General features: G+C 50.2%; 1 protein-coding gene across 3 annotated transcripts in view; it reads left to right on the top strand.

The window, feature by feature from the left end:
* The window catches only part of LARS2 (leucyl-tRNA synthetase 2, mitochondrial), a 236,287-nt gene that overhangs the window by 147,770 nt on the left and 75,617 nt on the right, over positions 1-12,900 (top strand). For all 3 annotated transcript variants that reach the window (XM_077776920.1, XM_077776921.1, XM_077776922.1), the window contains one exon: positions 3,184-3,327. In XM_077776920.1, coding sequence (XP_077633046.1) covers positions 3,184-3,327 — 144 coding nt within the window. The remainder of the gene's footprint in view (positions 1-3,183; positions 3,328-12,900) is intronic.

The raw sequence follows: 12,900 nt of genomic DNA on the forward strand, positions 1-12,900 counted from the left end.
GGGGGGGGGAGGGCAAAGGGGAGGAGGATCCCAGTAAAGGGAAGCAGGAGACTAGAAAGCAGGAGGCCCTGAACAGGAGGCACACTGGGTAAGGGTTAGACCACGCAGCTGCTGTGTCACAGGAGAAGGGATACATGAGAATTCGAGGTGAAATCACCCCAAGAATCTCCAGCGGAGCCCTCGGTCGCCCACACCCCTGAGAACTCACGGGCCGAGAAGCGGAGGGGGGAGTGGGCAAAGCCGACGGGACCCCCACTGTTACTGCACAGAGTCCATCCTTGTGAACATGGCTGATCGATGTTTATGCTCGTGTTGTGGTATGCATTTTTAAAAAAATTTTTTTAAGTTTATTTGAGAGAGAGATGGCACAAGTGGGTGAGGAGCAGAGAGAGGGGGAGAGGGAGAATCCCAAGCAGGCTCCACCCTGCCAGTGCAGAGCCCTACCCTACGGGGGCTCACGCTCAAAAAACCACCAGATCGTGACCCGAGCCCCCCAGGTGCCCCACGGTGTGCATTTCTAAAAGACTTTCTGAAAGCTTCCCACAATCCAATCGCTCAAACACACGAACAAAAAATAGGAATTCTGGTATTTAACCCTTGATCAACTGGGGAAATTATCTTATTTGGAATGGTTGCTTCTGTGACATTGCCAGATAATTTAAGGGAAGCAGTGAGCAGAATCTACTAGAGTGCAGTGTGTTTGCAGGTGTGTTAATGATTTCGTGTGTTGATTTAATCACTTACTGATTTAAGGTTGATTTCAAAGTACAGGTATAGGCTGTGTTTTACAAATAAGGTAGTTAACAATAAAGGAGCACGGATTTGACTTTTAGTAGGTGCTAGCACACAGCAAGGTCAACCGGGAAAGGGAAGGAAATGACTATATATAGTCAAGGAGGTTGTCCAGATATGCTAGTAACTACAGCAAGACTGTGCTTGCCTACAAACCAAGGTGTCCATCAAGTAAATGTTTAAACCAGGAATACGGAGAAGAGAAGACCCCGGTTCCAGGGCAAGCTGTATGCTCTCTAGAGAGTGTTTAGAAGAATGGAGACCCCGGGGTGCCCAGGTGGCTCCCTCGGTTAAGCTTTTAACTTCGGCCCAGGTCATGATCTCACTGTGAGAGTTCGTGAGTTCGAGCGCCGTGTCAGGCTCTGTGCTGACAGCACGGAGCCTGGAGCCCGCTTCAAGTTCTGTGTCTCCCTCCCTGTTCCTCCCCCACTTGCACTCTGTCCTGTCTCTCTCTCTCAAAAATAAATAAATAAATAAAATTTAAAAACTTAATAAATAAATATTAAAAAGAAAAAAAAAGAATGGGGAGCCGAGGAAAGGGATTTGGGAAGCAGTTCCCGGGGGACTCACAAGGCTGCACCTTCTGCACGCCCAGGACCCCGGGACCCTGCATGTGGCCCACCCCCAGGTTAGCACCTCGTGGAAAGGCTGAGCCCGAGCCCTGCAAGTCTGTGCATGGGCCGGTCCTGGGAAGACGTGCGAATGGGTTCTCCCAGCTGAGGCATCTTCCATTTAAGATGCTGTTTCCTTTGGTGCTTTTGCTGTCCCGCTCCCCCCAAGGCTTTCAATGGGGGACAAATTGGGTTTGTGTTTTGCTTTTATTTGTCTTTCATTCAACACCAGGGTTTTATGATAATGTGTAAGCCTCTTAAGAGCACATCTCCCTCATTGTATTTTGTAACCTAGAGCCTGAGAGATGCCAGGCGTGTGGGAAATGTTGATAAGAAAATAAAGTCCTGGTTTTTTTGCAGCCTGTGGTACTGTTTGCGTCTCCGTATCCTTGGAGGTTTGCTGGGGGCGGGAGGCAGAGGTGCTGCGTAAAGGGCTTTTTTCTTTTTTTAAGTAAAAAAAATTTTTTTTGAGTTTATTTATTTTGAGAGAGAGAGGAAGAGTGAGCAGTGGAGGGTCAGAGAGAGAGAGCAAGGAAAGGTCAGCGAGAGAGGGAGAATCCCAAGCAGGCTCTGCGGGCTCACATTGTGGAGCCTGCTTGGGATTCTCTCCTGATCTCTTGCTGCCCCTCCCCCTCAAAATAAATAAATAAACATTTAGGAAAAAAAAAAGAATGGTTATTCTGCTGCTTTAGGATGAAATGTTCTGAATATATCTGAGTCCATTTGGTCTGGTGTGTCATTCAGAGCCATTGTTTCTTTATTGATTTTTTCATTAGATGATCTGTCCATGCTGTAAGGGGGACGTTAAATCCCTCTGCTATTATTGTATTATTATCAATTCCTTATGTTTGTTATTTTTTTAATTTTTATTCTTGAGAGCGAGCGAGCAGGGCAGGGGCAGAGAGAGAGGGAGACAGACGATGTAAGCAGGCTCTGCGCTGTGAGCACGGAGCCCAGTGTGGGGCTCTGCTCCCCTGGGAGAGGGTCTCCCCGCGGTTTTGCCAGCTTGTGTGAGGAAAGCGGCTGCAGGGCCGCGCAGCAGTTTCGAGTTCATGTCAAAACAGCAGAAAGCCAGTACTCCTTCTTACTGCCCCAAGCAGCCTCAGTTACCCACTCCTGTGCCTAGAAACAGCACAGCGCATAGCTGCCACCCATCCTTCTTGTGCCCCAGGGACCCTCAGACCGTGCTGTCACCCCTGGCGTTCCTCCGCGCTTCGCCACCTGAGCGCCTCTAAGCCAGGCACATCCCCCACTGTGACAGACTTCTCCAAGTTCAGATTTTGTGTTCCGCTGCTTAAAATCCTGGCGGTAGCCTCCATAACCAGGCCCCCTCCCTCCTGCCATACCTGTAGCTTTGTCTCCCCCAGACCAACTCTCCACACCCCCTGCCTTCCAGAAGGTGGTCGCTTTTTTTACTTGCAGACTGGCAGTTCTTGTTCTCGCAGACCTCCGATTGGTCTCTCGGGTGTTCAGAATGACACGATAACTATCTAGCTGCATTTGGGGACGAGACAGCCTTAGGGTCTCCCTCTTTTGCCGTCTCAGCTCCCGGGGTCCTGAGCGTGTTCTAGGATGAAAGCGTGGAGTAGTGCACGTGTTCTCTGTACAGATTGCCGGGGGTTCCCCTGCCCAGCAGTACTCCAAGGAGGTGTCCTCCAGTCTCAGAGCGGAGATACAGCGATACCGCGCTTGCCGACCTTCCCACGCGCAGGCAACCTGAAAATGACCCTATTCAGGAAGCTCACCAGATTTTACTGTTTTGTCTTATGGATTATAACAGGCCTTGGTTAACTGGGACCCAGTGGATCAGACGGTGCTTGCCAACGAGCAGGTGGATGAGCACGGCTGTTCGTGGCGTTCTGGAGCAAAGGTGGAACAGAAGTACCTCAGACAGTGGTTTATTAAGACAACTGCTTATGCAAAGGTGAGTGTCAGCCTGGAGGTGCCCCAGGAGCGCCCCATGTGTTGGGAGGCAGCACCAAGGCCTTCTGGGTATTACAGAGTCTTGGTTTTGAGGATGGACTCTAGGAAGGTGTGGCCTATGAGCCTCAGGACCACCCATTTAGAGGGCGATGGGTTTGGGTGCTTTAAGGGTAATTCCAGAATGGCCCCTGGAGGTCATCGTCAGCTGTTTTTTGCCGACCTTTCAACACAGTCATTGTGCTGCCACACAGGCCAAAAAACATTTGACTTTATTTGCGATTGTATCAGCAGTAAAGCTAGAAAGGAAAAAAAAAGGTATCTTCATTGGTATCGTACTAGTAAAACCATCAGAAAGATAGAGTGATGTTTCAGAGGGTGCAGAGAAGACCGTCTAGAAGGCATGACGAGATGGTCTCCAGGAGGCAAGGCCAGAATGAGGAGTAACTCAGCCAGGAGCCAAAGCTCCGATGCTCCCTCTGGCTGGATCCCTTGCTAGCACCATCACCTAGTGTGCTGGGTCTCTTGCTAGCACTGTCACCTGGCGTGCTGGGTCCCTCACTAGCACTGTCACCTGGCGTGAGCCAGGAGCCTCCGTTTTCTCATCATTGGACGGAGACGGTGGGGCCAAGTGGTCTTTAAGGTGCCTTCTGGCTCTTTATGTGTTCAGGGATTCAATTCAAAGCCAGCTATGGAAAGAGGGAGCTGGCTTATTAAATCACCAACAGCCTTGAGCCGCAGGACGCATTCTGGGCATGCCAGAATCACTGTGCAAGATCCCCTCCAAGCTTCCCAAGTCCCAGGATTCGGAGTTGAGGGTCACTCCCAGAAACTCCAGAGAGAAATGACTAGAACATATCAGGGACGTTTCCTGTGGCAATTTGGTCATCTCCATTTTTTAGCTTAAGACTGGACATAAACAGGACCTAAAAGACCTCTTAAAAGGCTGCTGACGGTGCACCATGGATGTCCCTCCCTGTGCTAGTTGTCATAAGAAGGATAGTTCTCTCCGTCCCTAGTGGCCCGTGAGGTGCTCTGTTGGAGATAGGGTAGTGGGCTGAAGCGGACTTTGGGTGCGATCCAGTACTGTACTTTTTTTTTGTTTATTTGTTTATTTATTTTGGGGAGGAGGAGGAACAGAGAGGGAGGGAGAGAGAGAATTCCAAGCAGGCTCTGTGCTGTCTGCACAGAGCCCGATGCGGAGCTAGTCCCACAAACCATGAGATAATGACCTGAGCCGAAATCAAGAGTCGGATGCTTAACTGACTGAACCACCCCGGCGCCCCCCAGTACTGTATTTCTTACATGCAAAGAAAGCACAAAGTTAAAAATAACCTCTGATCGTTGCAAAACTTAGCTGAATAAGAACCGCAGCAGACCAACTCACAATACCAGTGCCATATGCATCTATGACCTCCAGTTTTCTCACTCAAAAGGCATCTTCAATGAGGCAGTTTTCCCATTGTAATTAATCCAGAATGTAGCAGAGAATAGCATATGGATTTGGAAAACTACCCATTAGAACGTGTTAACACAGAGCCTTGCTCCTTTTAAGCACATGGTAATATCGAGAGACTGAGAAAAACAAAGCTGAGGACGTTGCTGTCTATAACATGCCAGGCTGTGGGAGCCCCCGTCTACCCCACTGCATTCTTGGAAAGGAAGGCAGGTCACCTCACGCCGACTCTGTACTAGGCATTGTGGGAAAGACCATCTAATTAGCTTTTTTTTTTTGACCACTGCCTCCTGTTGAAAATGTTATAATCTCACTGAGGGACATTATTCTTTCTATCGTCAGCTGTGAATTTTCAACTGTTCCACGGCAATTGTTAGTTACCATGGTGATTCACCTGGTTCCCGCTGAACTCCTGCACAGATTTATCGAGAAAGCTATCTTCGGAGGTCAGCACTTGGTGTGCCCTGAAAATTGGGAGAACGGGGCGTGGTGTGGGACTGGAGGGGGGAGCAGAAATCTGTGTGCACGGCAGGTCCTCTGCTGAGGGCTGCACTTGCAGAAAGCAAGACTCCATGAGGCCTAATCGAAAATGGTTATAATAAGATGGAGAGGAGACCAGAGATACTGGGGGCCTGCACAGTGCTCAGAGATCCTGGGGGTATGGCCTAGCCAGAAGTATGCAGTTGAGACCCCCAAAAGGCCCTATGTGAGAAGTATGGATGACCCCTAGAACCAAAGACAAAATCAGAGTAGACTCAACTTAATACAAAATAAAAGTAAGTCTGACCGTTTCAAAAGGAATTTTCAGAACAAAACTCAGCACTTTTAGAGGGAGACCACATAATCCCGACTCCCTATAGGGTTGGTTTTTTACTTGCATGTCCAACATTAAAAAAAAGGCTTGCAAAGAATCAGGAAATTCTGGCTCATAATCGAGTGAAAAAAAAAGGGGGAGGGGAGTAGGGGCAGCCCAGTAGAAATAGATTCAGAGATGACCCAGATGTTGGTATTAGGAGGGAAAGCCAGAGACATTTGTTATATAAGTGGTCTGGGACTTAAAGGAAAAGATGGTCCTAATGAGTGAACAGATGGTGAATCTCAGAAGAGAAATGGAAACTATTTTATAAAAAAAGAACTGGAAATCTAGAATGGTAAAGCACAATATCTGAAACAGAAAGTCACTGTTTGGGGTGCAGAGGGATGAGTGAGGGTTAAGCAAGGCCATAAAGCTGGAGGGGAGCTCTTTCAAAGGGAACAGCACGTGTGGTGGCCCCAAAGCAGAAATGTATCTGATGATATTGAGAAGCTGGAAGAATGACAGTATAACTGGAACAGAGAGCCAGGAGGAGAGACTAACCAGGCCTGGAGAAGCTGGAGAGGTTTAGGGGTCACAGCAGGCAAGTCTTTTTAGGTCTTAAAGAGTTTGGACTTTCTCGTGGAGGCCACGGGAACCCCTAAGAAAGGGAGTGACATGGTCAAATTTGTGATTTTTATAAATTCACCGTGGAAAGATAGGTGTGGGTGCAGAGAGACCTGCTAAGAGGCCGTTACAACAGTCCAGGCGTGTATAGCATAGGCCAGCTGGGAGCAGTGGGGAGAGGTGGGTAGGCTAGAAGAATATTCAGATGTGACATTTGTAGTACTTAATCACCTATTGGAGGAGATGGTGTTGTTGACAAGGGCCCTGTCCTGGACACTAAGCAGATGACTAAGCTACTGACCGTGGTAGGGAGTCTGGAAGGGACGTAGTCCTGACCCTTTGAGTCTGAGTGACCCTGAGACTGTTGAGTAGAGATGTACAAATAATAATAGGTGCTTCGGTAAGTGGGTTTGAAACTTCAGAGATGAGGGGCACCTGGGGGGCTCAGTCAGTTAAGCATCCGACTCTTGATGTCAACTCAGGTCATGATCTCACGGTTCGCGGGTTCGAGCCCTGCATCAGGCTCTGCACTAACAGTGTGCTCTCTCTCGCTCTCTCTCAAAAATAAATTTAATAAAAAAAAAAAATCAAGGATCAAATGAGATAAGACATCTACCTTAAAACCTGGTATGATAGAAGTAGTGTTGAATCAGTAAGGAGGGTATGCTATATAGATAAGGATGAGGTATCAGACCAATTAGTAATGCTTTTAGCTGCAAATAACTGAAAACCCGAGTTAAGGGTGGCTTAAGCAGATGCGAGTTGATTTTTCCCACATTAAAAGGCCCAAATTGCTGGGACCAAACTAGAATAGGGCTCTGAGTTGGCATCTTGCTGGTTCTCCCAGCCTTTTCCTTCCTGCGTTATCGCCTCATGGTTGCAAGATGGCTGCTGCAGCTCCAGATGTCACATTTCCACTCATGACAGAGAAGCAGAAGGCGGCAGTGTGACTGTTTCTTTTACCTGGAAAGCAAGAGCTTTCGCATAGCCCCCCAACAAAATCCCACTGAGGTCTCTCAGCCCCAGTTATGTCACATGGCTACCCCCAGCTTCAAGGGAGGCTTTGGAAAACAGGCTCGGTCTTTTTAGCTTCTACAGTCAAGTTATTTGAGGGAAGGGGATGGCCAGGGGGTGCTGGGATGGTCAGTGAGCTGTGCCTGCGACTGTGTCCTTTAGAGCTTTGTAGGTGCGTCTGGTTTTGCTGCGCTGGGGGCTGCCTCTGCCGTACACCTAGTGGTTTGCGTGGGGGCGCGGCTGTGAAGGGGCCCTCCTTTCATCCACGTAACTTCTAGATTGGGAAACGAAGCCTGACACGCACATTAATGGGAACCCTGAAATGCAGAAGTCCTTTATAAAGGCCATTCTGTGATGTTATTGGGTTTTTCTTCCCTTCTCCCCTCCCCCCTCCCCAGACTTGTGAGGACTGTTTACTCTGTGAACTGTTGAGAAAACTGGCAGAAGGGGTATCTCAGGCACGGGAACTAGTCTGGGCAGAGCTGTGTGGGCGGTATCTCAGGGGCGGTGGCGAGGTGGCGGGGGTTGAATTGCAGGCAGAAAGCAAAAGGGATTTGGGGTCCGATGGAGCAAATGCCTCAGCTCCTGACAGCGGGGTGACAGTTGGGAGCGGAGACAAATGGAGAGGCGGCTGCCTGTTGGAACTTGTCTAATTGATTTGTGGTTTGGATTTCTGGGGCCGCCTCCCGTCGCCCCAGACGCTGCCTCCCGCAGGCCCTCGGCCTCTGGGGCGCTGTTCATAGGCTCCTCTTCACACATCATCGTGCCCTGCTGGTGCTTAGTCAGCCAGCACCGCGCTGCATTGGTGGGTTTATTTTCCAAGTTTCCAGGCGTTACCTGGCAGCTGCTAGAATATGGAGAAAGTCTGTGTACCCCCTCCCATTTCCTACCTGCTTTTGTCCCCGATCTGATCAGTGCTCAGGCTCTTACATACACCATCTTCACCCTCACATCATTCAGGGGTCAGTCTGCCGCTCATCCCCATTTTACTGATGTGGAAACCGAGGCTCTCGCTGGCAGTAAGTAATGGCAGCGGGATTCAAACCCAGGTGCTTGAGGTCTTCACCCATAGTCTGTGCCGCTTCTCCGGGAGCGTGAATTCATTCGTTCTTTCCCCCAATATTACTGAGCGCCTGGCCAGACCTGGGCCAGGCACTAGCAGAGAGTGTGGAGGCCAGTGCAGGGGACGTTCTGAGATGGAGCAGCACAGCCCATTGGGATCACTGTGACAGTGCAGGAGAGTCCATTGGGGCCAGGAGGAGGAGCCCCAGGTTGACCCTGCACTCCGGGAGGTGATAGAGGATGGGAAGTGCAAAATATCTGTCGGGGAACATTTTGTTGCCTTCCAGACGGGCAGGAAACTTCATGTCTCACAAGTATTTCCAAGTGGAATTTCTGCGGCGAGAAGCAACTGAGCAACCATGAGCCCTCGTGAAACCCGGGGGGAAGGGAGGGAATGGTCCCCCACCTCCCTGCCCCCGGAGCCCCCCCCATTTTCACCTGGGAGCTCAGGGTAAAGTGGAGGTGCCTTTACCAGAACATACTGTTCCCGTTTGAGCCCGCAGAGAGTGAAAATATGGTTTGGAGGGGCAAGGAGGTGAGGGAAGGGGGGTGGGGTTTACAACACGAGCTCTTTGGGGGGCAGGGAGGAGGCCTGAGCAGAAAGACCACCCCAGAGGGGAGCCGAGGTGTAAGCTCCAGTGTCCAGCATGTGGCACTGGGTGCTTAGGGGTCCCCTGCCCCCTGGAATGGGGACCCTCGAGCACCCTTGTTCCAGTCCTGAGGCCTTGCGTTGCTTGTGAAAGCACTTGGCTGTCTTCCGGAAGGCGGGCCTGGCAGCTGGCTTTCTGCCCTCGGGTCCGCTGTCAGCTCCAGAACCGAGGCAGGGTCACGGGGGATGCCGGGACCCTCCGCGACACCCGCGTGTCCTCCCCATGCTTCTCCTAAGTTCTGCGAAGGGACTGCTCCGTGAGGTCTGGTGACTGGGCTGCACCCTGCTCCCTGCACCCGAGAGGGACCCTCAGCTCCAGGGCCGCCTCCTTCCTGTGTGTGCGGCCTGGGCCTTCACGCGTTGGGTATAGATCCATATTCGAGGTTGGCTGCGAAGTTTCTGGGAACCAAGGGGAACGAGTGAGAAAGATCTAACGAGCCGTCAGCCTTTTTGCAAGGCTATTGGGATAAAACGGTGTGAGGACACCGGCCAGGGACACATTTAACGACAATGCTGGAGTTTATCCACCGCCAAGATTTCTCTGAAGAGCCCCGTGGTTTAAAGCTATTATTGCGTCCTCCCCGCCGTGCTCCTCCGTGGTCAGCCAGGCCTGGCCATGTGCCGCCACCTCAGAAACAATGCTTCATCAGCTGCTGAGTCATGGGGAGGAGTGGCCGAGCCGTGCAGGCTGTGGGCCCCGGAGCCCGGAGAGCACACCCCAACACCCTGAGCGCCAGCTTCCTGTGGGCATTCTCCCCCAGGCCCTGACTGTCTCTTCTGGAAACCGCAGACGCGGCTCCCGTCCCCAGGATCTGGTTTTGACACCCTGTCTCACAGAACTAATTAGTTGTTCAATCTTCTCCTTCTTACATAACGTCTCTTAACTTCTCTCTCTTCTCTGTATTCCCCGCCTCTCCACAGTCTTTCCTCTCCTAAGCCGTAAGGTGAACTCAAGCCCCCACCTTCCGTGCTGTCCCCTCTATACTCCTCAGGGTGACTGTCGACCTTCTTACAGGGAGAGCCGCCCCCCAAGGCCCTCAGAAGTACTCCTGGGGGTGGGAGTGGGCAGGGCTCAGGGAGGTGGGGGAACAGAGCCAAAAGGAAGGCTGGAGGCTGGAGGCTGGAGGCTGGCAGTTCCCCAGCGGCGCCCGGGCAAGCCTCATGCTGCCTGGTGTGGATCAGGAGACTTGTGTCCCCACCACTGCCACAGCCGGGGTGACGGTGAGACTGCAGGGGGGTGGGGTGGCTGGCCGGCTCTGTGCGGGCCCCGGAAGGAACTTCTGCCTGGAAGGGCTCACCAGAGCCAGCACAGCGTGGGGTCCTGGCTCAGATTCATGAAGCCACAGTGTTTCTGGATTGTACGGAGAGGACACTGACAATTAGATTTCCTCCTGAACACAGGGCCTTTGTGTTCCCCCCCAGAAGGGCCCCCATCGGTGCCTGGTCACATCTGCATGTGCCCTCCCTTAGCCCTGGGGCCTCGTGCCCACCCTGTGTCCCTCCTGTCCGAGACTGGAGGACAGCCATGCTTGCACAGCGTCTCCAAAGCACTTGTGAAGCGGACACACAGGCTCCTGGTCAGCATGCACGCTTGGCAAACCAGAAGCTTCCCTGTTTGTGTTGTTTTTTTGGGTTCTGTTTCTAAGATAGAAGGAATGATTGCCAAGGGAAAACGAGAGAAATAATATAGTTGATCCCCGAACATGGCGGCAGTCAGGGGTGTGGACCCCTCCCCCATGCAGTTGGAAATTCACAGGTAACTTTTGAGTTCCTAAAAACTTAACTACTAAGAGTTTACTGTAGACTGGAGGCCTAACAGATAACATAGACAGTAGATGAACACATATTTTGTATGTTGTCTGTATTACATACAATAGTCTTACCATAAAGTAAGCCAGAGAAGAGAAAATGTTAAGTAGCAAAATAAAATCACAGGGAAGAGAAAGTACATTTTTATGTTACTGTACTGTACGGGCTAGTGCACTTCAAAGCCATGTTCAGGGGTCAGTTGTAATATACTTCTTAGATTATATTGACAGTGAAATAAATTGTAAATCTGATTTGGAAAAAATGAAGGCAGAACTGAGCCTGATGCATTGCTCTTAAACCCTGAGTGGGCTTTCTATGCTTCTGGCCAGGTTCCTTTGGGATGTAAAGACCTCCTTCCTTCTTGAAGTGTTAGCCTGGACTCCCAGGGAGTAAAGAGATTTATTAGCACCTCATTGTGGGGGGTCCCTGGGTGTGGGGACTGGTAAGTTCACTGATGAACTCAGGGAGACATTTGCATTTTAAAGCCGGAAGACACTTGAGCAAAGAGTGCACAGGGTCCCCCACATTTAGCCCACGGTCTCCCATGCTTTTTAAATCCCTGCCCTGATCTGAAAAACATAAACGCCAACAAAAAAGCCTCATGATTTTGAAATTACAAAATCAATATGATACTTAAAGACAAATGAAAGGGATCAGGCATTGCTTTCTCTTAAGCACCATACATCGTGTCTTCCTCCTGCTCCCTAAGGGGACTCATGGCTGGCTCGAGGTGTCCTGGAAAATTACAGACCCGGCCCACTCTTCATTTTATAACTGAGGCCCCCAAGCCCGAGAAAGCCAGGTCTCAACTTGAGTCTCCTGCGAGCCAGGTCTGCGTGCTTTCCACCGGCTCTTGAGCCCCGGTTCCGGAGCAGTAAGGCGTTTCCAAGCACCCCGTACAGAAGGAGGGCATGTGTTGTGGGAAAGCTGGCCGTGAGCACAGTAGGAACTGTAATAGGTACAGGGGGAGGGCACAGATGGCACAGGTGACGGAAAGCGCCGTGGTTGGCGGTTTTCTAGTTCTTGCTGGAAGGGGCTTGCTGGCCTCTGAGCTGAAGCTGTGCCTTTTGTGTCATCATCTCTGCTCCAGCGTCCTGTCCATACCCTGGACCTTCTAAGCCCAGCTGCTGGGAGGACACTGATTCGTGGCTGCCGTGTTCTGAAGGAAGCGGGCTCTAGCAGACACATCCGTGGTCATACGATATTGTTGTGTTATTCAAAATAAGGGCCCCTCTTATAGAAAGAGACAGTTTCCCACAGTATCCTTCCCTTTCTCTCTATGTCTTGTTTACTATTCCAGGGTGGCTAATTTTGAGCGTCAGATTTGCTCGAAATATAGATTTAATCCTGTCTAGGGCTGTAATACGTTGTGAACTCTGATAAATTGCAAACTCTGATAGTTAAAAGAATGTTTTTTTAATCTTTATTTTTGAGAGAGAGAGACAGGCAGAGCGTGAGCAGGGGAGGGGCAGAGAGAGAGGGAGACACAGAATCTGAAGCAGGCCCCGGGCTCTGAACTGTCAGCACAGAGCCCGACATGGGGTTCCAAATCACAGACTGTGAGATCATGACCTGAGCCGAAGTTGGACGCTCAACTGACTGAGCCACCCAGGCACCCCGACAAACTCTAATAGTTTAGAAAGAGTTTATTAATGACGTGATCTTAACCATCTGAAAATCTATGCAGGAGAGCCCATACCCATACGATGTTTTTTCAGTTGTAACGTGCAATCGGCATTACGTTTTTTGCTCAGCTAAAGAAAAATGGTGTCAGAGGCACCACTGGTTGTAAGATACGTGCCAGCTTTGGAGTTTGTGGGGGGAAATGAGCATCTTTGAATTAGTGGAAGACAGGGTATAAGTGGGTTAGAAGGATATGAAATAAAATATTAATAGTTACCTCCCTGGGTGTTTATATTGATTGTGGGAAACTGATATTTTTCTTCATCTGTCTCCATATTTGCCATAATGACTGTTATCATTTTGGTAATCATAAAACAAAACAGCCTGATAGCAGGGTTATGTCAGCATTTATTTACATATCTTCTGTAGACCTGAGTGCCTTGGAAGGGATGGTCTTATGTTTCTGCAAGTTTTTAATTTATAGGCAGGCTTCCAACTTGAAGGTAATTGAATGGAATATTCCCTGGGATGGCTGTCCCCATTC

This window comes from Crocuta crocuta, unplaced genomic scaffold, assembly GCF_008692635.1.
Source record: "Crocuta crocuta isolate KB4526 unplaced genomic scaffold, BGI_CrCroc_1.0 scaffold77, whole genome shotgun sequence".
Classification (NCBI taxonomy): domain Eukaryota; kingdom Metazoa; phylum Chordata; class Mammalia; order Carnivora; family Hyaenidae; genus Crocuta; species Crocuta crocuta.